The 26,825-nt window shown below is 47.1% G+C and overlaps 2 protein-coding genes across 6 annotated transcripts in view; one reads left to right on the plus strand and one right to left on the minus strand.

The window, feature by feature from the left end:
• The window catches only part of DDAH2 (dimethylarginine dimethylaminohydrolase 2), a 30,050-nt gene that overhangs the window by 1,303 nt on the left and 1,922 nt on the right, over positions 1-26,825 (plus strand). Inside the window, exons 1-6 of one of the 5 annotated variants that reach the window (XM_040406225.1) lie at positions 10,272-10,297; positions 13,316-13,763; positions 13,882-13,981; positions 15,558-15,631; positions 24,425-24,544; positions 24,688-24,831. In XM_040406225.1, coding sequence (XP_040262159.1) covers positions 13,500-13,763; positions 13,882-13,981; positions 15,558-15,631; positions 24,425-24,544; positions 24,688-24,831 — 702 coding nt within the window. In that variant the 5' untranslated portion in view covers positions 10,272-10,297; positions 13,316-13,499. The other 4 variants (XM_040406221.1, XM_040406222.1, XM_040406223.1 and 1 more) reach the window with 4 other exon arrangements.
• LOC120978002 (CCN family member 1-like) lies at positions 471-8,745 on the minus strand. The gene is made up of 6 exons (XM_040406220.1): positions 8,585-8,745; positions 8,299-8,506; positions 2,893-3,072; positions 2,472-2,627; positions 1,614-1,822; positions 471-1,026 (listed from the first exon to the last, which is right to left on the minus strand). Exons 1-6 carry the CDS (start codon positions 8,654-8,656, stop codon positions 670-672), a joined length of 1,182 nt encoding a protein of 393 aa, XP_040262154.1. The 5' UTR covers positions 8,657-8,745; the 3' UTR covers positions 471-669.

Below are 26,825 nucleotides of genomic sequence, written 5' to 3' on the forward strand. Positions count from 1 at the left end.
CAGGTCCTCTCTGGACAGCCCCGCCACTCCTGTCCTGCAAATGGTGGCTAAAAGAGGGGCACATGACACAATCCAGTCCAACGAGCTGCGGGTGTGCAGTTTCCAAATTTTTTCAGTGAGAGCGGCAGATGGATGGGGTCACGTGCCCCTCCATCTGCCACCATTTGTAGGACAGGGCTGCCAGGAGAGAAGTCAAGGATGGGAAAGGGCCAGAGCCATAGAAATCGCAGAAGAACTTCTGAAGAGTACATATTAGTAATTTACCAGTATCCCAATCTCTTGTACTGATTATATTGTAAGGTGAACAACCCCTTTAAAGGGCTACTCCCATCTTAAGTATTTATGGCACAAACATAGGAAAATCTAATGTAACAGCAAGAACATCGGGAAGACATTAGGGATGACGGAACTTGTATTTCAAGTTCGGCGTACAAGGTTCGGGTTATCTAAGAATTCCGGTATGGATTTATGGTCCGTGGTAGCGGAATCCATAACAAAATTCTTAGATAACCCAAACCTTGAACGCCGAACTTGAAACACAAGTTCCGTCATCCCTAGAAGACACTAAATATACAGACTTCCTTCTAACAACTCAGTCAGATCGTAAAGGTCTCATCAGTGGGAGTCTCAGACTCCCGACACCCCACTGATGTTGACAGTGATATAATCTCAGTCCATAATTTCATTGGCTTGGTTGTCTTCTTTTTTATTTAAATGAGTAGATGTTACTGAAGTTGTGGTCTCCACTTTTGGCTTTTTTGCTCTCTCACCCTGCTTCCTTTTTTTCCCACCGCATTCACACCTCTGCACCCACATAACTTGGTGGGTGATTTTCCTGTTGAGTTTGGCACATTGAAATGACACTGGGCGCGTGTGGGTCAGCGAAGGTTTGCATAAACGGCCATCTGAGCAAAGCCCACAGAATTTAGGGAGCAGAGGTCGGCTCGAGAGACAGTCACGATAACGGACGTGCATGGGATGGGACCAGTGCATGACACGACTGCAGACGTTAGTTGCCTTAAGGACCTGCCGAAAAGACAAGACAGATAATGATTAGAGTGGACACGTCCCACAACCCGTTGCTACATCCTAGATGTTTATGATTTGACAGGATGGTTCCTGGAAGCCTACTGAGCATGCTCCTGCCAGTGCATGCTCACAAATCGTCAGCTTCAAGTGTATATATCAGAGATGTGAGCAGTATCCATGTATGACAGAACCATAAGGGACAATCCAAAATAAATACTCCACATTTTGGGGCCATGGGACCATGATACTAGGGGAACTGATGGGCACAATATCAATAGCTCCTTCTCAGACTTGATTTGTTCACGAGATTGTCCTCTTGACAAGGGCAACACAGCCTAGAATCCTAACTTTCTATTGTTCTTTTTGAGTCACTATCTGGCAAGCTCGGCGGGATTATTTCAAAGAGAGCTCTGAAATTCTTCTGGGAACCAATCATCTGACAGATGTCCCTAAATATTAGTATAATTAATATTATATTAATCTGTTCAAGAATCTAAAGTATGTAGAAACATTGAAAATCCCTTTAAATGCTGGGAAAGAACTGGAAATGCAGAACCTTAAATGTGAGCGTTCCTTCTTCTTACCGTATAGTTAGCATTGGGGTATTGTCCCTTGCAGGGTCTGATCATGCATAGCCTCTTCTCAGCTTTAGGTATACAACTTTCCTTCTCGTAAACTATTCGCAGTGAAGTCCCAAATCCACAAGTGCGTGAGCATGGGGTCCATTCTGTATCGGGTCTGCAGGGGGCTGGTTCTTCCAGTGGCTCCTCATCCTGTTCTGTATCTGTGAACCCTAATGAAGATGAGACGTCCTTATGATATTGTAGTCAGTTAAAGCCTCACACAGTTGGGTTTCTATCTAGTCTGACCACCCTGTACACTATTTGGGGTTTGTAGGGTTTTGGGAGCTCATTTAACCAGAAGAAAGCTCAAGGATTTTTGTGTGGAAGAAAGGTATTCACAGCATTTCCCTACTGGGAGGCTACAGATAGATGTCTTATCGACATTGTCCTCATCCTCTGACCAAATTGGGTGGAAAAGAACCCAATGTTCTTAGTCCTTACACCGAAATTCTCCTTTTACTCATTTTCTGCTTTCCTTCATCTCATTTTGAGATTGTTTTTTGCAGGATTTTGTGGCTGGCAATTTTTTTTTATCCCTTCAATGGGTCCTTTTGTGTTATGGCCTCTTACAGATGCCCTTGTACAGGGGTTGTCCATGATTTTTAAAATAACTATCTACTATTTTTCTCCAGGGTCAGCACCACCTCTGTCCATTGTCTGTGTCTGGTACTGCAGATCATCCCCATTTACTTAAATTTGTGTCAACTATTATGGATGATGGTTTCCTTGAAAGTCACGTTCACTTGTTGCTTCTGCCACCACCACCCAAAGCTCTGTCCCTCTACCCCATACAGATCTCCACACTCAGCTTTATCTCACCTCCAAAATCAGGGGCTTCTCGTCTTGTCCTGATCATTGCCTCTGCACCCGTAGACACATCATCTACAGCTGGGTAAGTATCATAGGGTTCATCCGAGTCTTCAGACCCACTTGACACCTCCAGACATTTCCATTGGGCGCAGCACTCACCTGGAGCTGAAGTTGGAACAATTCATATGAAATCAATATCAATACCATGACCTAAATATGACTTATGGAGAACCCCATAAAAAGCATGATGTAATGTTGTAGAAGAGCATTTATAGGAGGAGGGAGGTCTAACCCGAAGCTCCTGAGCCCCAGTGAAAAATCTGTTAAAAGGTCCCTTCTTCTGTAGCAGAGAGGCCTTTAGACCCCTCAAACTTCTACCCCTGCATCTCCTAAAGCTGCACCCCTGTACATAGACCATACACGTTCTTACCAGTGACTAGTTGCATTTCCTTGCAATCGGGGATGAGGGGTTTCTCCGGTTCGGGACACAGGGGGACACAACGGATATTCCCATTCTCACATTTACAGCGACTTTCACAGTTTATTTCAAACTCTTGTTCATGGAGAACCTCATTGCCGTCATGGTAGCAAGACTGATGCTCGTAATGGACTGAAGAAAGGGAGGAGAAGGGGTTAAAAACAAGTTTTAGGTAGAAACGAAGACGGTGAAGATGACGGGAACAATATTACTGTAATTTCTATTCACTTCAATGGGTGTGCATAAAAACGGAATAGACTCCGCGTGCATTCAGATTCCGTATGTCCACATGGCCTTTCCGAAAAAATATCGTCCATATTACGGACAAGGATAGGACTGTTCTATTAGAAACTGGCCGTTCTGTTCTTCAAAATGTGACATATACGCCCAGTATTTGTGTTTTGCGGATGCGCAATTTGCAGAACGCAAAACAGGCAATGGTCGCGTGCATGAGCCCTACGGAGAACATTCCCGGATCTAAATGTTCTCCTTCTGATAGGTAGCACTGTCTGCCATATTAGGGTATGTTCACATGGAGCTTTTTGTGTGCTGCTAAGAAAATAAAGAAAAAACTGATGCGGAATCCGCTTCAGTATTCCTCGCGGGTTTTTGGATGCGGTCTTTGGCATGTTTTTTATGCAGTTTGGATGCAGATTTGATTCTGAATTCGCACCAAGAAGGAACGTGTCACTTCTTTTTTTAAAACCACAAGAGGAAAAGAAAAGTTCAGTGTAAATTAACAAGCGCTTTTTGCATTAAAATCAGTGTTGTTGATTTCAAACTTTTTGGGCGCGGTTTCTGGGTGAGGAATGCGCACTACTTAAAAAAAAAAAACGTAGGCTACATTCACAAGACGTTTTTTAGAAATGGGTGTCAAAAATAGTCCTCTTCAACTGTATGGTGACTGTCGGTCCGTGAAAAAGGACTAAGGGCTCATGCTCATGCACGTGTGTCGCCTGTTCCGTGAAAATGCACAGGCACTCTCCGTCGGTGCGGCTTGCACAGACGAATGACGACCCATTCAACTTGAATTGGTCCGTGATCTGTCCGCACTGCAAAAAAATAGAACAAGTTCTATTTTTTTGCAGTGCGGAGGCACGGATAGAAAACCCAAACGGCCGATGCCCGTATATTGCGGACCAGCTGTTTTCAGGCCGCAATATGGGCACTGGCCAATAATGCCCCCATCCCTCTAAGAGCTCATGCTCATATTTTGTTTCCAAGTCCTTACCGTTTTTTTTTTTTGCGTATGTGAAACCATTCACTTCAATGGGTCCACAAAAAAAAAAAACGGAAATGACTCAGTGTGCATTCTGTTTCCATATGTACGTTCCGCAAAAAAATAGAACATGTCCTATTATTGTCGGCATTACTGGCAAGGATAGGATTGTTGTATTAGGGGCCGGCTGTTCCGTTCCGCAAAATACGTAATGCACACGGACGTCATCCGGATTTTTTGAGGATCCGTGTTTTGCGGACAGCAAGATACATATGGTCGTGTGCTAAGCCCTAGGGGCTCATGCACACGAGTGCCCATGCAAATAGTAGTCCGCAATGCACGGGCCATGTGCACTCCGTTTGCGGAGAAGGACATATTGACTTGAATGGGTCCGCGATCCGCAAGTTATGGACAAAGATAGAACATGTTCTTTTTGCGGTGTGGAGGCACAGACCCAAAAGCCCACGGCAGCGCTTTGTAATGCTTCCAATCCGTGCCTCTGCTCCGCAAAAGAAAGATGAAGTCCTATCTTCAGTCGTATGATGCGGAACGCGGATCCATTCAAGTCACAGATTGCATATGGCCAGTGCCTGTATATTGTGGACTCGCCGTTTACAGTCCGCAATACGGGCACTGAGCCATGATGCTCGTGTGAATGAGCCCTTACTGTATTGTAGCTAAACCACATTCAGTGGAAAGCTGCAGTACCAGACACAGCCCATGGAGGAGAGTGGCGCTGTTCCTGGAAGGAAGCAGACATGCAGTCTCATACAACAAGGGGTATTCCGATTACATACAATGGGGGCATCTCACTAGGATATGCCCCTATTGTCGGATAGGCGCGCGTCCCTCTGGGACCCGGAGCAGGGAGAGCTGTGGCTGGAGGACCGTCCACCACCAAGCGCTGCTCCCCGCTGCTCCCCTACAAGTTAATGGGTCCCTGCTCCCCTTCACTTCTATGGGGCAGACAGAAATAGCTGAGCCGGCGCTCGTCTATTTTCGTCGGCCCCATTAAAATGAATGGAGGGCGGCTGCGCATGTGCAGTGCCGGCTCCATTCATTCCCCCGCTCGTTTAGGTGCGGGTCCCAGCGGTGGCTTGGCTGTTCTTGGTGCGCCCATAGAAATAAATGGAGCATGCTGGGAGTTGTAGTTTCACAACAACTGGAGTGCCGGAGGTTACTGACCCCCGCAGTATATATATAGATCAGGGATCAGCAGCCTCCAGGACTCGCCTGTTCTGAAACTACAACTCCCAGAATCCTCAATTCACTTCTATGGGGAGTTACAAGAACATCTGAGTAAGGCCTCATGCACACGACCGTTCCGTTTTTTTTGCGGTCTGCAAACTGCGGATCCGCAAAGCACGGAAGCCGCCCGTGTGCCTTCCGCAATTTGCGCAACGGAACAGGCGGCCCATTATAGAAATGCTTATTCTTGTCCGCAAAACGGACAAGAATAGGACATGCTATATATTTTTTTTCGGGGCCACGGAACGGGGCAACGGAGTGCTGTCTGCGTCTTTTGCGGCCCCATTGAAGTGAATGGGTCCACACCCGAGCCGCAAAAACGTACAGAGCTAACAGTATACAAACACTTCTCACAGCTGAGCATTTGCTACAATTGTATCCATTTTAGATTCAAATCAGCAGCACAATGTGCTACAATGTATCGAGTCAGGCTGCGTAACCCATAGAACATAGGCTGCCACCGATACACAGTAGCAAACCCTCAGAAGAGGAGTCTCTACATTACAGGGTTCCAGAACCAACAATGTTCTCATTCCGAAACAGCAAGCAGAGATCTTGAAAATGGTGAAAAAAAATGAAATGCGACGTACATTAGAAAGTTAGTGAACTTTTCATTCATTGACTCAGGGTACTTTACTTTCACACTTGCGTTTTTCTTTTCCGGCGCTGAGTTCCATCCTAGGGACTCAATACCGGAAAAGAACTGATCAGCTTTATCCTAATACATTCTGAATGGAGAGCAATCTGTTCATGATGCATCAGGATGTCTTCAGTTCAGTCGTTTTGAAGGACGGAGATAATACCGCAGCATGCTACGGTTTAATCTCCGGCCAAAGATCCGGAACATTTGCCGGAATTCCGGCATTTTTTTCCATAGGAATGTATTAGTGCCGGATTCAAAATACCGCAATGCCGGATCCGTCCTTCCATGTGCAGACCGAAAAAAATGTGAAAAAAAATAAATGCCAGATCCGTTTTTCCGGATGACACCGGAAAGACAGATCCGGCATTTCAATGCATTTTTAAGACTGATACGGATCCTGACCAGTCTTACAAATGCCATCAGTTGGCATACGTTTTGCCGGATTCCTCTGCCGCAAGTGTGAAAGTCCCCTAAAAACCTAAAAATCCCCCTTTCGACTTACAGGCCAGTTTTAGTCTCATGCAAATCACGGTAAAATTGCGTAGGGGGTCATTTACAAAGACCGGCATTGATTCCTCCCCCCTGCGCTGACAGAGAATGCGAATAATTTACTATGGGGTGTGCGCTTTGTCATAAATTCGGCGCATCTACAGCAGTCCGTGCGCCTGGAGTGATATATGACTCCACTCCCTAAGGCCTATTGCACACGACCGTATGGCTTTTTCAGTGTTTTGCGATCCGTTTTTCACGGATCCGTTGTTCCGTTTTTTGTTTCCGTTGTGTTTCCGTTTCTGTTCCGTTTTTCCGTTCCGTTTTTCCGTATGGCATATACAGTATACAGTAATTACATAGATAAAATTGGGCTGGGCATAACATTTTCAATAGATGGTTCAGCAAAAAACGGAACGGAAACGGAAGACATACGGATGCATTTCCGTATGTGTTCCGTTTTTTTGCGGACCCATTGACTTGAATGGAGCCACGGACTGTGATTTGCGGGCAATAATAGGACATGTTCTATGTTAAAACGGAACGGAAAAACGGAAATACGGAAACGGAATGCATACGGAGTACATTCCGTTTTTTTTGCAGACCCATTGAAATGAATGGTTCCGTATACGGACCGTATACGGAACGCAAAAAACGGCCAGTAAACGGGAAAAAAAAACGTCCGTGTGCAATAGGCCTAAGTCTTTTGCCTGGTACGCCTAAGGCCTCCTGCACACGACCGTATGGCTTTTTCAGTGTTTTGCGGTCCGTTTTTCACTGAGCCGTTGTACCGTTTTTTGTTTCCGTTGTGTTTCCTTTTCTGTTCCGTTTTTCCGTTCCGTTTTTCCATATGACATATACAGTATACAGTAATTACATAGATAAAATTAGGCTGGGCATAACATTTTCAATAGATGGTTCCGCAAAAAACGGAACGGAAACGGAAGACATACGGATGCATTTCCGTATGTGTTCCGTTTTTTTGCGGACCCATTGACTTGAATGGAGCCACAGAACGTGATTTGCGGGAAATAATAGGACATGTTCTATCTTTAAACGGAACGGAAAAACGGAAATACGGAAATGGAATGCATACGGAGTACATTCCGTTTTTTTTGCGGAACCATTGAAATGAATGGTTCCGTATACGGACCGTATCCGGAACGCAAAAAACGGCCAGTAAACGGGGGAAAAAAACTGTCGTGTGCAGGAGGCCTTAATGTTAGTAAATTTGCCAGGGCCGATGATCACGCCACCGCCACGTCACCGCCACCGTCACGCCACCGCCACTCCCAAGCGGTGAGGACTGTGGCAACATTTCAGATTGTGACACTGAAGGTGCATCGTGATGGTTATTTTATGGCACTTTACATGTAAAAGTCACCATGGAGCCATCCAGCCTTAGGTCTCATGCACACGACCGCGTCCACTTTGCAGTCCAGAAACCACGGATCCGCAAAATACGGATGCTCTCCGCGCGCTTTCCGCACTTTTCTCATTACTAGAAATGACTAGTCTTGTCTGCAATACGCACAAGGAACGGATATACGGATGCTGACAGCAAATGTCATTTATTTTTTTTTATTTTTTTGTGGATCCGTATTTTACTGTGTCCATGTGCCATCCGCAAAATAAAATGCAGCTCGGACACGGTTTTGTGCATGAGCCCTTAATCTGCGGAAAGGTATCAAATGTTAAAGTTGCCTGAAGGTGACCAACCCACTGGATGTGATAGGAATAGAAGTTACTTATGACAAACCCTTGCACACTCCTTGTTGGCCGGCCGAGTCTCCCGCGTAGTCGCAGAGTAGATTTCGGGTACCGTCACACGGTCTGAATCCATCACAAGCAGAGTTCAGGCCATGGACGCAAACCGTGCACCCACAACCGCAGGTGTCCGGCGCCGGAGCTGCTCCCGGGGGGCATGAGAAGAGGATCTCCGGGCACTTGCACGTTGGCGGACATCCCTTAGAGGCAGAGACAAGAAAGCGCGTTAGATGAGTGTTAAACGTGCAGAGGAAATGAAGCGCAGAGAAGAATCTTACCGGCCTGTCCGCTAACGTCCACGTCGCACACAATAACATCAAGCAGGCTTCCATATATGACCCCATTTCCATGCGTTAGCAGAGACGTCTCCAAGGATTCCCACAAGAAGCTGCCACTTTATATAAATCAACATGGGCGCCTGCCATTGGCCGCCAAGATGCGTGAGTCATAATGTATGGGGCCTGAGGTTGAGTATCGGACGCCTGGGCTCGGAGATAGCGGCAGAAAGGAAGCGCGATGGTCATGACTCACTTATTATTTTCAGACCTTCTTGTCCTGAAGTTATTTTTAAGTGTTTCGGCCGAGCGCAATGTGCCCCACTGTCAGGAACCCCAACAACCTACTGCAGTGTGCGGGAGAACCTGGCAGCAAGAGCTCAACTTCCCTGCAGCTCCCCCACAGGAGAGGAGGAGCATTACACATTGCTCCGGTATGATGGCTTATTTCACTCTCCTTAAAGCCTCTGTGCGCCCCGTTGCCTAGTGTGGATCCGCAATACACGGGTGCCGTTCCGTGGGCATTCCAGACGGGGACGGGCACTACTTTGATCCATGATGCGGACCCAGCACACCCATTGAAAATGACGGACACAACGCGGATGGAATCCGTGGTGCATCCGTTTTTAGCTGAAGACTAATAGGAGATTCGTTGGATCCTTCGCCGACATCTTCACGGATGAAGCCCATACGCTTTTTTTCACGGACGTGTCACTGACACGGAAACGTGGACAAGGCCTTAAAGGGGTTGCCCAGAATTAGAAAAACATGGCTTTTCTCTTCCAAAAACAGGGATTGTGTCTTGTGTTGCAGATCGGCTCCACTGTATTCAACAGGCAAAGCTGCACTACCGCTCACATCCTGTGGACGGGGTTGGTGCTGTTTTTTGAAGAAAGTAGCCATGTTTTCCTAATCCTGGACAACCCCTTTAATTACACAGCTTCATCCATTGTGTAGCGGACAAGACTGGTTACTGCAGCCCTGGTCCCCTTCACAATAGATGCTCCCACTACACAATGGACTCCGACACCGGAGCTACTGCCGACCAGCGCGTGCCGTGTCAGACTCCAGACAGTCTCATCATGAAGATAGGCTATCATTTGTAAAATCCTGAACAACCCCTTTAAGGCACATGCATGCTTAGCTGAGCCAAGCATGCATGTATATGGGGGGAGGGGGTGTCAGGAGGAATAAACTGTATGCAGTGCTGGGTGTTCAATGATAGGACAGGTTCATAGCCGCATGAACATTGGCGCGGGGGCCACGTTATGTCCTAGAACACGTGAGGAAGACGCAGCGAAACACGACTGCAGCATCTAATCATAGAAAATGTCCTTGGTTTATTAATATACAACCGCAAATGATAAAGCTTTAAAAATGGAAAGTGCAAACCCTTGTTATGAAGGGAAATCTGTCATTTACAGATAGGAGGCATCACGTGGCGGCACAATGTCATACGTGAACCTGCTCCGTGGATACAGGTAGGTATAGAGGTGGGTAGCTGCTATCCTCTGGTGTGGGTACAAGCTCATTTTTTTTTACCTGAAGATCCGCTCAGGTAGCTCCTGTGGAGCAAGCCTTTGCCATAGACTAGTGCAGGCTTGTTTAGCAGTGGAGGGGTTAATTATATTCACCACTCCCTAAATGACAGGCTAGGTAGGTTATAAGGTGAGTGAGCCTATGGCTGTGTGTGTGGAGATCTGCATGGGGTGGAAGGTAAAATTTGGGGGGGGGGTTTATGTTTGCGGCAGGACCTACATAGACCTGTCTCCATGTGTGACAGCTTCTGTGGGCACAGCCTGGTCAGACGTGGACCCCATGGCATGACTGAAGATCGGGGACCTCTAACGCTGAATGCAGGTTGTGTCAAAGTTACCGTATGTAGGGTTGTATGATAGGTGACTGCAGGACATGAGCGGTGAGAGGGCGGTATGGGCTCTCTGATCTATATGACCTGTAAATATGTATAGGGGAGGAGAGGTGTATATAGAGGGGGAGCAGGGTGTGGGTGTCCTATGTGTATGCAGAGGGGGAGCAGGGTGTGGGTGTCCTATGTGTATATAGAGGGAAGCAGGGTGCGGGTGTCCTATGTGTATATAGAGGGGGAGAAGGCTGCGGGTGTCCTATGTGTATATAGAGGGAAGCAGGGTGCGGGTGTCCTATGGGTATATAGAGGGGGAGAAGGCTGCGGGTGTCCTATGTGTATATAGAGGGGGAGAAGGCTGCGGGTGTCCTATGGGTATATAGAGGGGGAGAAGGCTGCGGGTGTCCTACGTGTATACAGAGGGGGAGAAGGCTGCGGGTGTCCTACGTGTATACAGAGGGGGAGAAGGCTGCGGGTGTCCTACGTGTATACAGAGGGGGAGAAGGCTGCGGGTGTCCTATGTGTATACAGAGGGGGAGAAGGCTGCGGGTGTACTACGTGTATACAGAGGGGGAGAAGGCTGCGGGTGTCCTATGGGTATATAGAGGGGGAGAAGGCTGCGGGTGTCCTATGTGTATATAGAGGGGGAGAAGGCTGCGGGTGTCCTATGTGTATATAGAGGGGGAGAAGGCTGCGGGTGTCCTATGTGTATATAGAGGGGGAGAAGGCTGCAGGTGTCCTATGTGTATATAGAGGGGGAGAAGGCTGCGGGTGTCCTACGTGTATACAGAGGGGGAGAAGGCTGCGGGTGTCCTACGTGTATACAGAGGGGGAGAAGGCTGCGGGTGTCCTACGTGTATATAGAGGGGGAGAAGGCTGCGGGTGTCCTACGTGTATATAGAGGGGGAGAAGGCTGCGGGTGTCCTACGTGTATACAGAGGGGGAGAAGGCTGCGGGTGTCCTACGTGTATACAGAGGGGGAGAAGGCTGCGGGTGTCCTATGTGTATATAGAGGGGGAGAAGGCTGCGGGTGTCCTATGTGTATAGATTGTGTACACAGGGTCCTGTACATGTGTTTATACAGAGGGATGCATTTTGTTTGTAGAGGGGATGTGTCATCGGTATATATGATAAGTATAGCTGTATGTCATCCGTGTGTTTAGAGAGTCCTCGTGTGTATGTTGAGTGGGAGAGGGGTGCATGTCCTGTGTATGTGCTGCGCCTGCACATGGAGGAGATGGGTGTGTATTTAGGAGAGGGGTGCATGTCCTGTGTATGTGTGTGTGTATTGGGGGAGAGGGGTGCATGTCCTGTGTATGTGCTGCACATGGAGGAGGAGGGTGTATATTGGGGGAGAGGGGTGCATGTCCTGTGTATGTGCTGCGCCTGCACATGGAGGAGATAGGTGTGTATTTAGGGGAGGGGTGCATGTCCTGTGTATGTGCTGCGCCTGCACATGGAGGAGATGGGTGTGTATTTTGGAGAGGGGTACATCTGTGTCTGTCCCCTCTCACTCTGCCTCTCCAGAGCTGTAGGAGGAGGGAGCTGGAGGGAGGGATGGAGGGACGGGGGGAGGGATGAAGGGGGAGATGAGGGGAGGGATAAGGGGGGAGACAGCAGGGTGCTCTGACTGGGTGACCCCCAGCTTTCTGCGGTTTGGGGACAAGGACTTATGTGTGGACCCTGCGCTCCCTGTGGTGAGTGACTCTGCCCTCCCTGTACCCAGGCCCTGCTGTGTGCCTCGCCCTCCTCCCTGCAGCCCCTGTCACAGCCCTCGCCCCTCAGCCCTGCTGCATGTCACCCCCTGCACACAGCCCATGTCCTCCTCTCATCCCCCCGGTGGATGTGACCGACTTGTGTCCTCCTGGGTCTCTCCGCCCTGTGACTTCATGTCTCCTCCAGTGCATGGTGTCTCCCATCCCTCCATCCATCCCTCTTTTCTCTCCATCTCCTCCAAATTCACTTGTCTATCTGTCCTCTGAAGGGTTAAAATGAGCAGCCCAGCGCAATCCCCAGTATCCCTGCGAGCCCGTGGGCCCGTCACGTGCAATGCCGGTGTAGGACCACCCTTACCTATTGTTATAGAGCCCCTATTATAACACGTCCCACTGAACGTACGGCGGCCGCTTCATAAGAATGCCTAATAATCATATTATTAGACCTTGTATGGCCTCAATTAACCCCTTCAGCTCTGGGGGAGGGGAAGACTGGGGGGGGGGGCAGCGTGACAGCACAGCGTCCTGCAGGCTACTAATTGAGCTTGAACATCACTAATTGGGCACTGCGCCTTTAAGCTATTCCCAGTCACTAATGGGAGGAGGGCTGCATGTAACCCCTCCAGCAGTGAATGGGTTGAAAGACTCAAACGGAATCTGAAGAGTAATTTAACCCACTTAGTTCTAGACGGGGCTCAGAGCAGGATCCTCATATTTAGCTGCAGATGTAGCAGAGCTCACATGGCTTCTGAGGGTAACACTAGGGTCAGATTGGCCCAGGTTCAGACATATTGAGGCCGCGAGGTCCAGAAGTAGCCTGCTGTCTTATTACAGGGTGATTTCCCACTTGCAATGTTATCTAGTAACTTGCCAAGACCCAAGGGCCGGTCCGTCCTCTATTGCTGTCTGCTTCCATCATGGCGGGGGAATGTCTCGATACTTCAGAGGCTTTGCTGTTACCCATGGGCTTTATTACCATCCTCCAGGGAACAAGTTTTGGGACCAAATTTAGAAGTGTGGATGAGCTGCTGCTCAGTCGTTGCCGGGGTCTTCACACGATGGGTTTATTGTCCACTTGTCGCCCACATGGTGACCGCTGTGTTTGTGTTGGGTGTATACGTCTCTGAACATAGTTGTCATTCCTTTTTCTTGCAGGATGTGAAGTCAGGAAGGAAACCAGAGGAGAGGAACTCGTCCAGGCAGGAGACAAGAGAATTAGGAATAATTGAGGGGAGAAGACTGGTACAGTAGAAGACGGGCGGTGACTTCCAGATCTCAGTAACGTTTGAAGGTTTTGTAAGGTTCCTTGACTTTGGTTCCCCTACCTGGGGCATAAGAAATGACTGGTAGATACACTCATGCTGTGGTCAGAGGGGTGCCCTCCTCTCTGGCACAGGAGGCCGATGGGAAGGTGGACCTTGCAAGGGCTCAGAGAGAAAGTGGAGTCTTCTGTGGCATCTTACGACAGAAACTAGGACTTCAAGTGATGGAGCTTCCACCAAATGAAGATCTACCCCAAGGGCAACTTATTGGTGACATGGCAGTGGTAATAGCAGACACAGCTTTAATCACCCGCCCGTCAAACCCTGCAAGGAGAAAAGAGGTGAGCAGTAATGTCTGGCAGTCTGGGGATGATTATGTATTCAGCCCATCTTTGTTTCATAATCTGCCATCTGTTCGTTCCTCCTCACTCTCTGCTCTTTTTTCCATCTTCCTCTCAGACAGAAGGTTTACAGAAGTTGTTTGAAGAGTTGAAGTTTCGAGTTTGTGAACTTACAGATGAAAGTGCCACCTTGGATGCCAGTGACATACTCTTCACAGGTGAGTGGTTGACCAGAGCTTCTCATACGGTCTAGCTCAGGAACATTCAGCGGCAGGAGGTTGCCGTAAGTGTTTTAGAGAAGATGTGCAGCATGGGTTCAGAGAAGGTGTGGTGGCCATGTTTGTAGATTAATGGGAGATACTTTAGGACCAATGTAGGTAAATGCTTCTGTGGGCTTACATATCTATATAGGTGCAAGATGAATAATTGAGTTCTGAAAAGTGGTGGAGCTCCGTGCATGCTGGAGGTCTACACTGGCATTACTACGTTGCATGGCTTCTATACTTTGTAATTTTTACCCATGGGACATGGACAAAACTCTTTGTACCTGTAGATTCTGCCGTCTTGTAGAAAAGTCAAAGGCTAGATCTGGCCATATACTTTGGGCCCAAGTTGCTGATGATCAAATGTGTATGGAGGCCTTCTGACTGTCCCCTGATGGCAGAAGCTGAAGAGAAAAGGGGGACTGGGCCTTCTGGAGCTTTACCATACCCGATCCTGTGTTGGTATTAATCCATGCCAGAATGGTCTAACAGTGTCTTACCTCCCTATCCACACTGGCCTGTAAACTTTCAGCTTGGCCGAGCATGCATGTTTGGAGAGAGTCCTGTCAACCTACTGCTATCTTAGACAGAGTGGAGAGCAGTCACACAGAGCGTCTCTTGCTCTGTCTGTGTACTGCAGGACAGGTCCTCCAATCTGCTGACTTGGATGGACATTGTGTAATACCTAATTTCCCCTGTGGTGGCGCTATAGGGAAATTGAATACTTACTGCTGAGTTTTCCCACAGATTACAGGTGATTTCTGAGGATCCCAGAAGGAGGACACTTTATGATCAGCTTAGTGTCGAGGGATCCTTTTAAAGAAAAGTAGGGATTGTCCAAAGCAGAGAACCCCTTTAATGGCTTCCTTGTTAAGTAAGGCAGAGGAGTTCAAGTGTGTTAACCAAATTGTCCTCCTCACAATCATGTTGGTGTAGAAGGAAAGATTTTTAGAGACTATAGAGCTGCAGTCAGTAGCTTTTTCTATCTGCCTCCTCTACTACTGTCTGCGGGTTGAGAGGAACACGACTGGAGAATCGGACTACACAGGGTTTGTTTGTAGTCTGTTACCATGGAGATGCCTAGGTCTCCATAGGACTAGTATAAACAGAATGATGGTCTACCTTTGCTTCATTTGTTTTATTGGCTATTGAAACAATAACTAACAAAATGGTTGCACAAGTATACTTGCACTTTAGGCCCCATGCACACGACCATATTTTCCATACAGATCTTATTAATTTAAATAGGGCCACAAAACTTGTGGACACCACACTGTGTGTTGTCCACATCCGTTTGACGCTCAGCAAATGGATCTAACGTGTCCTAATGGTCAGGATCCACAGTTTGCGGACCACAAAACCTATAGGGCCTAAAGGGAAGAGAAACCAAATCTAAAATTGGTCTCCTAAAGAGATCTGAGGTCAGTCATGACAAAAATTCCAGAAACAGCACCACTCTTATGCCCTGGATTTGCCTAGTATTGCAGCTCACTGGATGCCTGGTACATTATTTCTATTGTTCTTATTGCAGGTACAGAAATCTTTGTGGGTTTGTCCAAGTGGACCAATCTCCGAGGTGCCGAGATGGTGGCGAAAACTTACCAGGTACTAATCCACTGTTCACTTCTCTAGTGCGAGTCTGCGACCTCCATATTAATGTATACACAGCCCAGACGGCCATACCGTTGAGACTCGTTCACTGCCTTGAAGTGGCCTTAACTGGGTGAACCTTCTTGAGACTTCCTATGGTGGGCTATCGAGGCTCCACTTGGTAAGACGCAAGTTCTAGTGAAGTGCATGGGATGACCTTCATGATCCTTCACCTGGAACCACAAAGTTCTCTACAGACTTAAAACAAGTTTACTAGTGCTCTTACTTAAAAATGTTGAGTGTGCTGCAAGGAAGGTCAGTGCCGCAATGACAATTAGAAGATGTAAAAGAAAAATTCCTCTCCTCGAAGTTGTAATAAGTATATACTGTATGTGACATCGTCACGCCTACCTGAACTTGTAGAGGAGAGTCCGTGATGTTGATGTGTAGTGGTGAATACTTCGAAACGCGTCAGATATTTGGTCCACAACAGCTCCTGTAGCTGTAAGCCAGCGTGACGTCACTGGCGCTCTGATTAGGAGCACAAGCTTTTTTGCATGGGCAACGTGCTGCCGTCCAGGTGCACGTTTTCAAACTACACAGCCGGACTGCTTCCGCCGGACTGGAGGATCGGGAAAAATATCAAGTAGTCACCACTACACATCAACATCACGGACTCTCCTCTACGAGTTCAGGTAGGCGTGACGATGTCAAATATAGATACTTATTACCAGGGGTGGGATTCAAATTTTTAACGGGTTCCCTACTCAACGGCAGGCGTGCGGCGTCAAGATACAGGTTTATATATACATACACCATATATATGCAACACACATACACATAAATTCACCATATAAATGGTACAACTACATTAATACACCATATATACACTGCACACACATACCACCCAACTTTAAAAAAGCCCAAGGAGCTAAACTCCTTTTTAAAGCGCAGGCCCACACCTCTAACTCCACATAATGTCTATCTGCCTAGTCTCCATTGTGCCCCCCCCCCCCCCCACAGTAGTTATGCCAGATCTGGGATGGTTGGGCGGTATGCATTATCTTAACAGACTATATAGACACTACACTCACATAATCACATATACAATAATACTACAGAAACTGTACACCTGAAAATGCCAGTACCACACAGATGGTGCCCCCAGTACTGTGCCCGCTGTGCTCCCCAATATTAACCAGCAGAAACAGATAAACCCCCTGATAACACTAGTACCACACAGATAGTGCCCTTCAAATAACTGCGCCCAGCAAATAGTGCCCCTGACACTAAAGGTGTAAAACATTATGTCCCCCTGTTACCACTGGGGGACTATGGGGAATATTACTTCTGGGGCACAGTGGGGACATTATTACTACTAAGTGCACTCTGGCAGAGAATTAATACTATTGGTGAAACTTTGGAGCAGTATTACTCTGGGCCCTGGGGGGCAAACTGGCCACTTAAAATGAGCACCAGTACAAAGAATGTCCCTTGTAATGTGCCCCAGTACAAAAAATTCCCCCTAATAATGTGCACTAGTTCAAAAATGCTCCCGTTCTGTGTGCCAGTACAAAAAATGCCCCCTGTTGAGCTAATATCCTTATAGTGCCCCCATAATGTGTGCAAGTATAAAATACCCCTATATAATGCTCACATAGTGCTCCTCTCCCCTTACCCATAGTGTCACCCAGTATAAAATGCTCCTATATAGTGCCCCAAGTAGATGCCACCATAGCACTCCTTCCCTTTCCCCATAATGTGCCTATATAATATGCCCCCATAGTGCTTCCATAATGTTCCAGTATAGATTCCCCCATGATGTGCCAGTGCAGATGCCCCCCATGAAGTGCCAGTATAAATACCCCCATAGTGTCCCCATGATGTCCCAGTGTAAATGCCCCCATAATGTGCCCCCGAGTAGATACCCCAGATGTGTTTAGTATAAATACCCCCAGTAGATTCCCCCATGATGTGCCAATGTAAATGCTCCCAGTAGATGCCCCATAGTGTCCCCCATGATGTGCCAGTAATGCCTGTATAGTGTGCCCCATGATGTGCCAGTAGATGCCCCCATAATGTGCCAGTAGATGCCCCAATAGTGTCCACTAGGATGTGGCAGTAGATGCTTCCATAGGGTTCCCCATGTGCCGGTAATGCCCCCAGTTGATGCCCCCATAGCGCATCACATAAAAGAAGAAAAACGAATACTTGCCTCCATGCTGGCAGCAATGCAGGCCTCTTTCGGCCTGTGTCCCGCGCAGTACTAATCTCGGCTCAGGCGGATGCGATGTCATCGCTCCGCCTGCGCCAGCCTCTGATAGGCTGCAAGCCTAGTGCCAGAAGTAGGAAAGGGAGACGCCTCCTCCTTGCTCCGCTGCTGCCGAGCTCCGGATCGGGATTCAGCCAGCAACACGGTTCTCCGATCCAGCTATAATTTTAACCACCTCCGGACCGCTGTACGCACAGACGCGTCCTGGAGGTGGTTGATTCATTCCGCCTGGACGCATATACGCGTCATCTCGCGAGACGCGAGATTTCCTGTGAACGCGCGCTCACAGGAACGGAAGGTAAGAGAGTTGATCTCCAGCCTGCCAGCGGCGATCGTTCGCTGGCAGGCTGGAGATGTGTTTTTTTTTAACCCCTAACAGGTATATTAGACGCTGTTTTGATAACAGCGTCTAATATACCTGCTACCTGGTCCTCTGGTGGTCCCCTTTGTTTGGATCGACCACCAGAGGACACAGGTAGCTCAGTAAAGTAGCACCAAGCACCACTACACTACACTACACCCCCCCCGTCACTTATTAACCCCTTATTAGCCCCTGATCACCCCTGATCACCCCATATAGACCCCCTGTCATTGATTTCCCCCCTGTCATTGATTTCCCCCCTGTCATTGATTTCCCCCCTGTCATTGATTTCCCCCCTGTCATTGATTTCCCCCCTGTCATTGATTTCCCCCCTGTCATTGATTTCCCCCCTGTCATTGATTTCCCCCCTGTCATTGATTTCCCCCCTGTCATTGATTTCCCCCCTGTCATTGATTTCCCCCCTGTCATTGATTTCCCCCCTGTCATTGATTTCCCCCCTGTCATTGATTTCCCCCCTGTCATTGATTTCCCCCCTGTCATTGATTTCCCCCCTGTCATTGATTTCCCCCCTGTCATTGATTTCCCCCCTGTCATTGATTTCCCCCCTGTCATTGATTTCCCCCCTGTCATTGATTTCCCCCCTGTCATTGATTTCCCCCCTGTCATTGATCTCCCCCCTGTCATTGATCACCCCCCTGTAAAGCTCCATTCAGACGTCCGCATGATTTTTACGGATGCACTGATAGATGGATCGGATCCGCAAAACGCATCCGGACGTCTGAATGAAGCCTTACAGGGGTGTGATCAATGACTGTGGTGATCACCCCATATAGACTCCCTGATCACCCCCCTGTCATTGATTACCCCCCCTGTCATTGATTACCCCCCTGTAAAGCTCCATTCAGACGTCCGCATGATTTTTACGGATCCACTGATAGATGGATCGGATCCGCAAACTGCATCCGGACGTCTGAATGAAGCCTTACACGGGCGTGATCAATGACTGTGGTGATCACCCCATATAGACTCCCTGATCACCCCCCTGTCATTGATTACCCCCCTGTAAAGCTCCATTCAGACGTCCGCATGATTTTTACGGATGCACTGATAGATGGATCGGATCCGCAAAACGCATCCGGACGTCTGAATGAAGCCTTACACGGGCGTGATCAATGACTGTGGTGATCACCCCATATAGACTCTCTGATCACCCCCCTGTCATTGATCACTCCCCCTGTCATTGATCACCCTCTGTAAGGCTCCAGACATTTTTTTGGCCCAAGTTAGCGGAATTATTATTATTTTTTTTCTTACAAAGTCTCATATTCCACTAACTTGTGTCAAAAAATAAAATCTCACATGAACTCACCATATCCCTCACGGAATCCAAATGCGTAAAATTTTTTAGACATTTATATTCCAGACTTCTTCTCACGCTTTAGGGCCCCTAGAATGCCAGGGCAGTATAAATACCCCACATGTGACCCCATTTCGGAAAGAAGACACCCCCAGGTATTCCGTGAGGGGCATATTGAGTCCATGAAAGATTGAAATTTTTGTCCCAAGTTAGCGGAACGGGAGACTTTGTGAGAAAAAAATATCAATTTCCGCTAACTTGTGCCAAAAAAAAAAAAATTCTATGAACTCGCCATGCCCCTCATTGAATACCTTGGGGTGTCTTCTTTCCAAAATGGGGTCACATGTGGGGTATTTATACTGCCCTGGCATTCTAGGGGCCCCAAAGCGTGAGAAGAAGTCTGGTATCCAAATGTCTAAAAATGCCCTCCTAAAAGGAATTTGGGCACCTTTGCGCATCTAGGCTGCAAAAAAGTGTCACACATCTGGTATCGCCGTACTCAGGAGAAGTTGGGGAATGTGTTTTGGGGTGTCATTTTACATATACCCATGCTGGGTGAGAGAAATATCTTGGTCAAATGCCAACTTTGTATAAAAAAAATGGGAAAAGTTGTCTTTTGTCAAGATATTTCTCTCACCCAGCAAGGGTATATGTAAAATGACACCCCAAAACACATTCCCCAACTTCTCCTGAATACGGCGATACCACATGTGTGACACTTTTTTGCAGCCTAGGTGGGCAAAGGGGCCCATATTCCAAAGAGCACCTTTCGGATTTCACTGGTCATTTACCTACTTACCACACATTAGGGCCCCTGGAAAATGCCAGGGCAGTATAACTACCCCACAAGTGACCCCATTTTGGAAAGAAGACACCCCAAGGTATTCCGTGAGGGGCATGGCGAGTTCCTAGAATTTTTTATTTTTTGTCACAAGTTAGTGGAAAATGCTGATTTTTTTTTTTTTTTTTTTTTTCATACAAAGTCTCATATTCCACTAACTTGTGACAAAAAATAAAAACTTCCAGGAACTCACTATGCCCATCAGCGAATACCTTGGTGTCTCTTCTTTCCAAAATGGGGTCTCTTGTGGGGTAGTTATACTGCCCTGGCATTCTAGGGGCCCAAATGTGTGGTAAGGGGTTTGAAATCAAATTCTGTAAAAAATGACCTGTGAAATCCGAAAGGTGCTCTTTGGAATATGGGCCCCTTTGCCCACCTAGGCTGCAAAAAAGTGTCACACATCTGGTATCTCCGTACTCAGGAGAAGTTGGGGAATGTGTTTTGGGGTGTCATTTTACATATACCCATGCTGGGTGAGAGAAATATCTTGGCAAAAGACAACTTTTCCCATTTTTTTTTTTTATACAAAGTTGGCATTTGACCAAGATATTTCTCTCACCCAGCATGGGTATATGTAAAATGACACCCCAAAACACATTCCCCACCTTCTTCTGAGTACGGAGATACCAGATGTGTGACACTTTTTTGCAGCCTAGGTGGGCAAAGGGGCCCATATTCCAAAGAGCACCTTTCGGATTTCACTCGTCATTTTTTACAGAATTTCATTTCAAACTCCTTACCACACATTTGGGCCCCTAGAATGCCAGGGCAGTATAACCACCCCACAAGTGACCCCATTTTGGAAAGAAGAGACCCCAAGGTATTTCGTGATGGGCATAGTGAGTTCATAGAAGTTTTTATTTTTTGTCACAAGTTAGTGGAATATGAGACTTTGTAAGAAAAAAAAAAAAAAAAAAATCATCATTTTCCGCTAACTTGTGACAAAAAATAAAAAGTTCTATGAACTCACTATGCCCATCAGCGAATACCTTAGGGTGTGTACTTTCCGAAATGGGGTCATTTGTGGGGTGTTTGTACTGTCTGGGCATTGTAGAACCTCAGGAAACATGACAGGTGCTCAGAAAGTCAGAGCTGCTTCAAAAAGCGGAAATTCACATTTTTGTACCATAGTTTGTAAACGCTATAACTTTTACCCAAACCATTTTTTTTTTTACCCAAACATTTTTTTTTTATCAAAGACATGTAGAACAATAAATTTAGAGCAAAATTTATATATGGATGTCGTTTTTTTTGCAAAATTTTACAACTGAAAGTGAAAAATGTCATTTTTTTGCAAAAAAATCGTTAAATTTCGATTAATAACAAAAAAAGTAAAAATGTCAGCAGCAATGAAATACCACCAAATGAAAGCTCTATTAGTGAGAAGAAAAGGAGGTAAAATTCATTTGGGTGGTAAGTTGCATGACCGAGCAATAAACGGTGAAAGTAGTGTAGGTCAGAAGTGTAAAAAGTGGCCTGGTCTTTCAGGGTGTTTAAGCTAAGGGGGCTGAGGTGGTTAACAACCGGTATATGGAGAACCGGCTGAATCCCATACCTGCTTATTACAACTTGGGCTACTTTCACACTCCTTTGGATCTGCAAAAACGGATCAGTTACAATAATACAACAGCACGCATCCGTCATGAACGGATCGGTTTGTATTATCTGTAACATAACAAAGACGGATCCGTCATGAACTTTATTGCAGGTCAATGGGAGACGGATCCGTTTTCTATTGTGCCAGGACGGATCCGTTTAACGCAGTTTCGTCAGTTTGCAGGCAGCGTTTTGGCGTCCACTTCCAGAGTGGCATGGAGACTGATCGGAGGCAAACTGATGCATTCTGAGCGGATCCTTATCCATTCAGAATGCATTAGGGCAAAACTGATCAGTTTTGGACCGCTTGTGAGAGCCCTGAAGGGATCTCGCAAACGGAAACCAAAACGCCGGTGTGACAGTAGCCTTAAAAGACAGCAGACGTGGTAGAACCCGCTTCTAGTCACTAGTACTTGGGTACAGTCAGAGTAAGCGCAGGAATTCTTCTCTACAGACTTCAGACATGACCAAGAACTGGTGCTGGCCACCAAAAATGGCAGATGGGACCATATCTTATGCTGAACATGAGTTGCACCTTCTCCTTTCACATCTTGTGCTGCTTCCTTCCCGATGGCTCTCGAGGAAGCTCCAAACTGATATGGATTATATTAAAAAGTGTTAAAAAAAATAATACAAAATTTGCAGGAAAATACCCTTATAAAAATAATTACCGGTATCAAAGGCTGTACACCAGGTCTGTGGTATGCGTCTCAATATTATTTTTTTTTTGTAGATGTGGCCCCTAACCTCCCACATGATTACTATTTACACTCAATTTATTGCAATTATTAATAGAATTGTGAATGTAGCTTTGGGTGTGAACAGAGAAGATGTAACTGTAGATCGGCAGATGAAAGAAGTAAAGTAACTAAAAATTATTTGTAGATTTAAAATGATAACGAAAATGTGTCTGTGCCGCTGTACAGACTTGGCAGATGCGTTGGAAATACTTGTATGGACTTTACAGCCTTCTGGAAGGGGCACCAAGAGATCGGTGCTCTGCTGATCTAAAGGGCATCTGTCAGCAGTTTTGTACCTCTGACACTGGCTGACCTGTTACATGTGCTCTTGGCAGCTGAAGGCATCTGTGTTGGCCCCATGTTCATATGTGTCCGCACTGCTGAGAAAAATGAACTTTTAATATATGCAAATGAGCCTCTAGGAGCAACGGGGGCGTTACCATTACACCTAGAGGCTCTGCTCTCTCTGCGACTGCCGCACCCTCTGCACTTTGACCGGACCAGGTATGATGGCTCTTTCATTTCCTGGCCCTGTCAATCAGTGCAGCAGTTGCAGAGAGAGCAGAGCCTCTAGGTGTAATGTCAACGCCCCCGTTGCTCCTAGAGGCTCATTTGCATATATTAAGACATTATTTTTCTCAGCAGTGTGGGCATATAGGAACATGGGACCAACACAGATGCCTTCAGCTGCCAAGAGCACATGTAACAGGTCAGCCAGTGTCAGAGGTACAAAACTGCTGACAGATGCCCTTTTAAAGGCTGTGTCCTCCTTTGCAACCAATGTTTAATTCTGGCAATGAAGGAGTTTTGCAACAGATCTGGTTTAGCTGTTCATTTCTGTTTTGTGCACACAGCTCCTATGCAAACCTACTGTATGTGTCTCCTTGGTAACAGACAACAAACAAATATCTGTCGTCTGATCCTCTTTTCTAACCTTAAGCTTCAAGAACTATAAAAACACTTTAAAACAATGTCTGTACTGTAACAGACTTCTTTTTTTTTTTTTTTTTAGTTCTTCACCGAAGTCTCGTAGAATTTTGCCTCCGCGCAGCACATACATTTTAATGCTGTATGGAGACAGGTCTTCGTACAGCATTAAAACGAAGTTGGGGAATGAATCCTCTTTGGATCTTGGATCCGAAGCGCGATTCGCTCACCCCCCTAATCAAGACTATAGGCTAAGTTTTTCTGTCTTTTTATTTCTTTTTTTTCTTTTTCTTTTTAGATGCATTATAGCAGTAGAAAATGGTTTGCAAAAGTATTCATACCCTTTTAAAAAGACTTCATTTCATGGTATATCAGTGCCGTCAGCCTGCTGTTGCGGATGATGCCTTTAAGGAGTTGTCTGTTTGATCGCTGGGGTCCCGCCAATTGCAAGAATGGAGGTCGTGTTGCTGTTCGAATGGAGCGATGCTCACGCAGGCGTGTTACCACTCCATTTGTTTTCTATTGGGCGGACTACTGAACCCAGCCATCTGTCGGTCCCATAGAGGATGCATAGAGTAGTAGCACGCCCGGGTGACCCTGGCGGCATTCAAAGAGGGGACACACAGGACCCCTGTTCTTGTGATCATTGGGGGCACAGTGGTGCAACCTCCCCCAGCCATCGATCACTTACCTTGCGGATAGGTGTTATGATGGGACAACCCCTTTAAATATTCCAAACCTTGCTTCCCCTAGGATTATGCAGTCTCCACTGTACCGGTCGCAGGAGATTTACACCTAAAGAGTTTCTGCAGCATGGCCGGCCCTGACACCCTGGTTATCGGCAGCAGCGACACTGCTAAAAAAGCACTCAAGGTATGACTAATAAGGGGGTGGAAACCATCAGCAATGCTGCATTACAAGCGTAGGAGCATCCATTTCCCTGTGTGTATTGCTTTACCTCTATAAATTATGCAATGGGAATGTAAAAGCCGGATACATATCCTTCACTTCATCAGATGATGGAGCAGCTGACGGACCACCATTACGAGACGCTGACTGTGCCCGACGACCCCGCCGCCAACTGCATCTACGCTCGCGTGGGTCCAAAATCCAGCATCCTGGTTCATCGCAGTGCAGAGGAATATCCAAACAGTGTCCAGGTGACTATATCCGACTGAGGGGTCTCCTACAGATGTAGTCATGACCCTTCCGAGGGTGTATGTGCCATAGATGCCTTTCAGGCTGGTCTGGTCCTCATCTTGGACGCTTTTTCTGGGCGATGGGAACCTGGTGGTTTAATTTGTATCTTTTGCTATAGGGCCCCTTGTTCTCTCCCCTGTAATGTTTCTAAATCTCCCAGAATGCTCTGCAGCATCCCAAATTTTCAGTTTGGGGTCCAAAACTCTGTTCTTATTTGATACAAAGCTCTGAATCCCCTGCTTTGCATAGCCAATTCCTTCATCAGCCACTAGGGGGAGCAGTGTGCTTTATGTGTATTTATTCAGGTCGCTTTGCGTTCAGTGGGTGCTGTGTGCAGTGATCTCCCCCTAGTGGTGGCTTCAGACCGGAAAAAACTTTCACATGCACTATGGCAGGCATGGCCAACCTGAGGCTCTCCAGCAGCGCCGTCTTAAATATTGATTGGATCCCGTCTTCCCACACCTTAGCAGGCAATCACGGCCTCCACCACAACACACACACAAAAAATCCACACACCTGGTAGAGTCCAGTGAATGACTGTAAATACTTCCAGTTCTGAAGACTCCAGCAGCTCAGGATCAGTGCTCTGGGCAGCTGGGCTCAGGCTGGAAGTGGGCACCGCTCTGCAGAAAGGAGACCGGGGCTCGGCTCACCCTAGTGTTACAGTGCACCCCAGCACCCCACAGTATGCAGTATAGCACCCCACACTATACAGTACCCCACAGTATATAGTAGAGCAGTATAGCAGCCCACAGTATACAACACCTCACAGTATACAGTAGAGCAGTATAGCACCTCACCGTATACAGCACCCCAAACTATACACGATAAAGCACCCCACACTATACAGCCCCCACACTATACAGTACAGCAGTATAGCACTCCACAATATACAGCACACACAGTTTACAGCCCCCCACAGTATACAGTATAGCACTCCACACTATACAGCCCCCCCCCCACACTATACAGGCCCCCACTATACAGTAGTTTACAGTATATTAGCATAACAGCCCCTGTCACCTTTTTCTGATGTAATCTTCACAAAAAAAGCTGCACAGTTAAGGCAAACTTCTACAGCAACACTCCTGGTAGGACCTTGATGACCTCATAGCCATGTGACCAGTAATATTTCTAGGTTACTGGTCACATGGTGGTGATGTCATCTAAGGTCCTAGAGAATCACAGCTCTCACAGTACGCTGCCTGGAGTGCTGGAAGGCATGGCAGCACCCCCTGTGTAGCTGACAGCCTGACACCCAGGGCAGTGGCTAGCAGGGCTCAAGAGGCAGCTGCCCCTTTTGCCCCTTGTTAAAGACAGCCCTGCTCTCCAGCTGTTGTAAAACTACAACTCCCACCATGCCCTGCTGTAGGCTGATAGCTGTAAGTAGCCTGGGCATGCTGGGAGTTGTAGTTTTGCCTCAGCTGGAGAGCCCCAGGTTGGCCATCCCTGTACTATGGGGTTTTGGTGCTTCAACTTCTATTTAAAAAAAAAAAAAACTATATAAAATATAATTTCTGAAACTACCAGTAACGATACCAAATTTTGAACCTAAAAATAAGTGTTAAGACATTTAGCTGCCTTTATATTCTATAGAGTCCATGGCCGCTTTTGGCAGCCAACGACCCATTGTTAGGTCTCCGGGGTTCACTGCAGCAGCCAGAATAGTGACCCCCTATAGAAGTGTGGTTGCGCCTGGTACTGCAGCTACGTCCTGTTTACCCTAATGGGCTGAGTTGGAGTATTCGACACAGCCACACGTATATTATACATTGATGGGCTAAGGAGAAGTAGAAACCCCCTTTAAACGTAGTGCTAGACTATTGGCTGTGAACCCCCCCCCCCCCCCCCCTCTCCCCTCCCGTGCCAATTTCTTAACCTAACCTCTTTGCCACAATGAAAGCGCTCATTGCCCATGGCCATTCTGCTGCCTCGCCTCATTGGTGGTGTGCCC

Source organism: Bufo bufo, chromosome 8 (genome assembly GCF_905171765.1).
Source record: "Bufo bufo chromosome 8, aBufBuf1.1, whole genome shotgun sequence".
Classification (NCBI taxonomy): domain Eukaryota; kingdom Metazoa; phylum Chordata; class Amphibia; order Anura; family Bufonidae; genus Bufo; species Bufo bufo.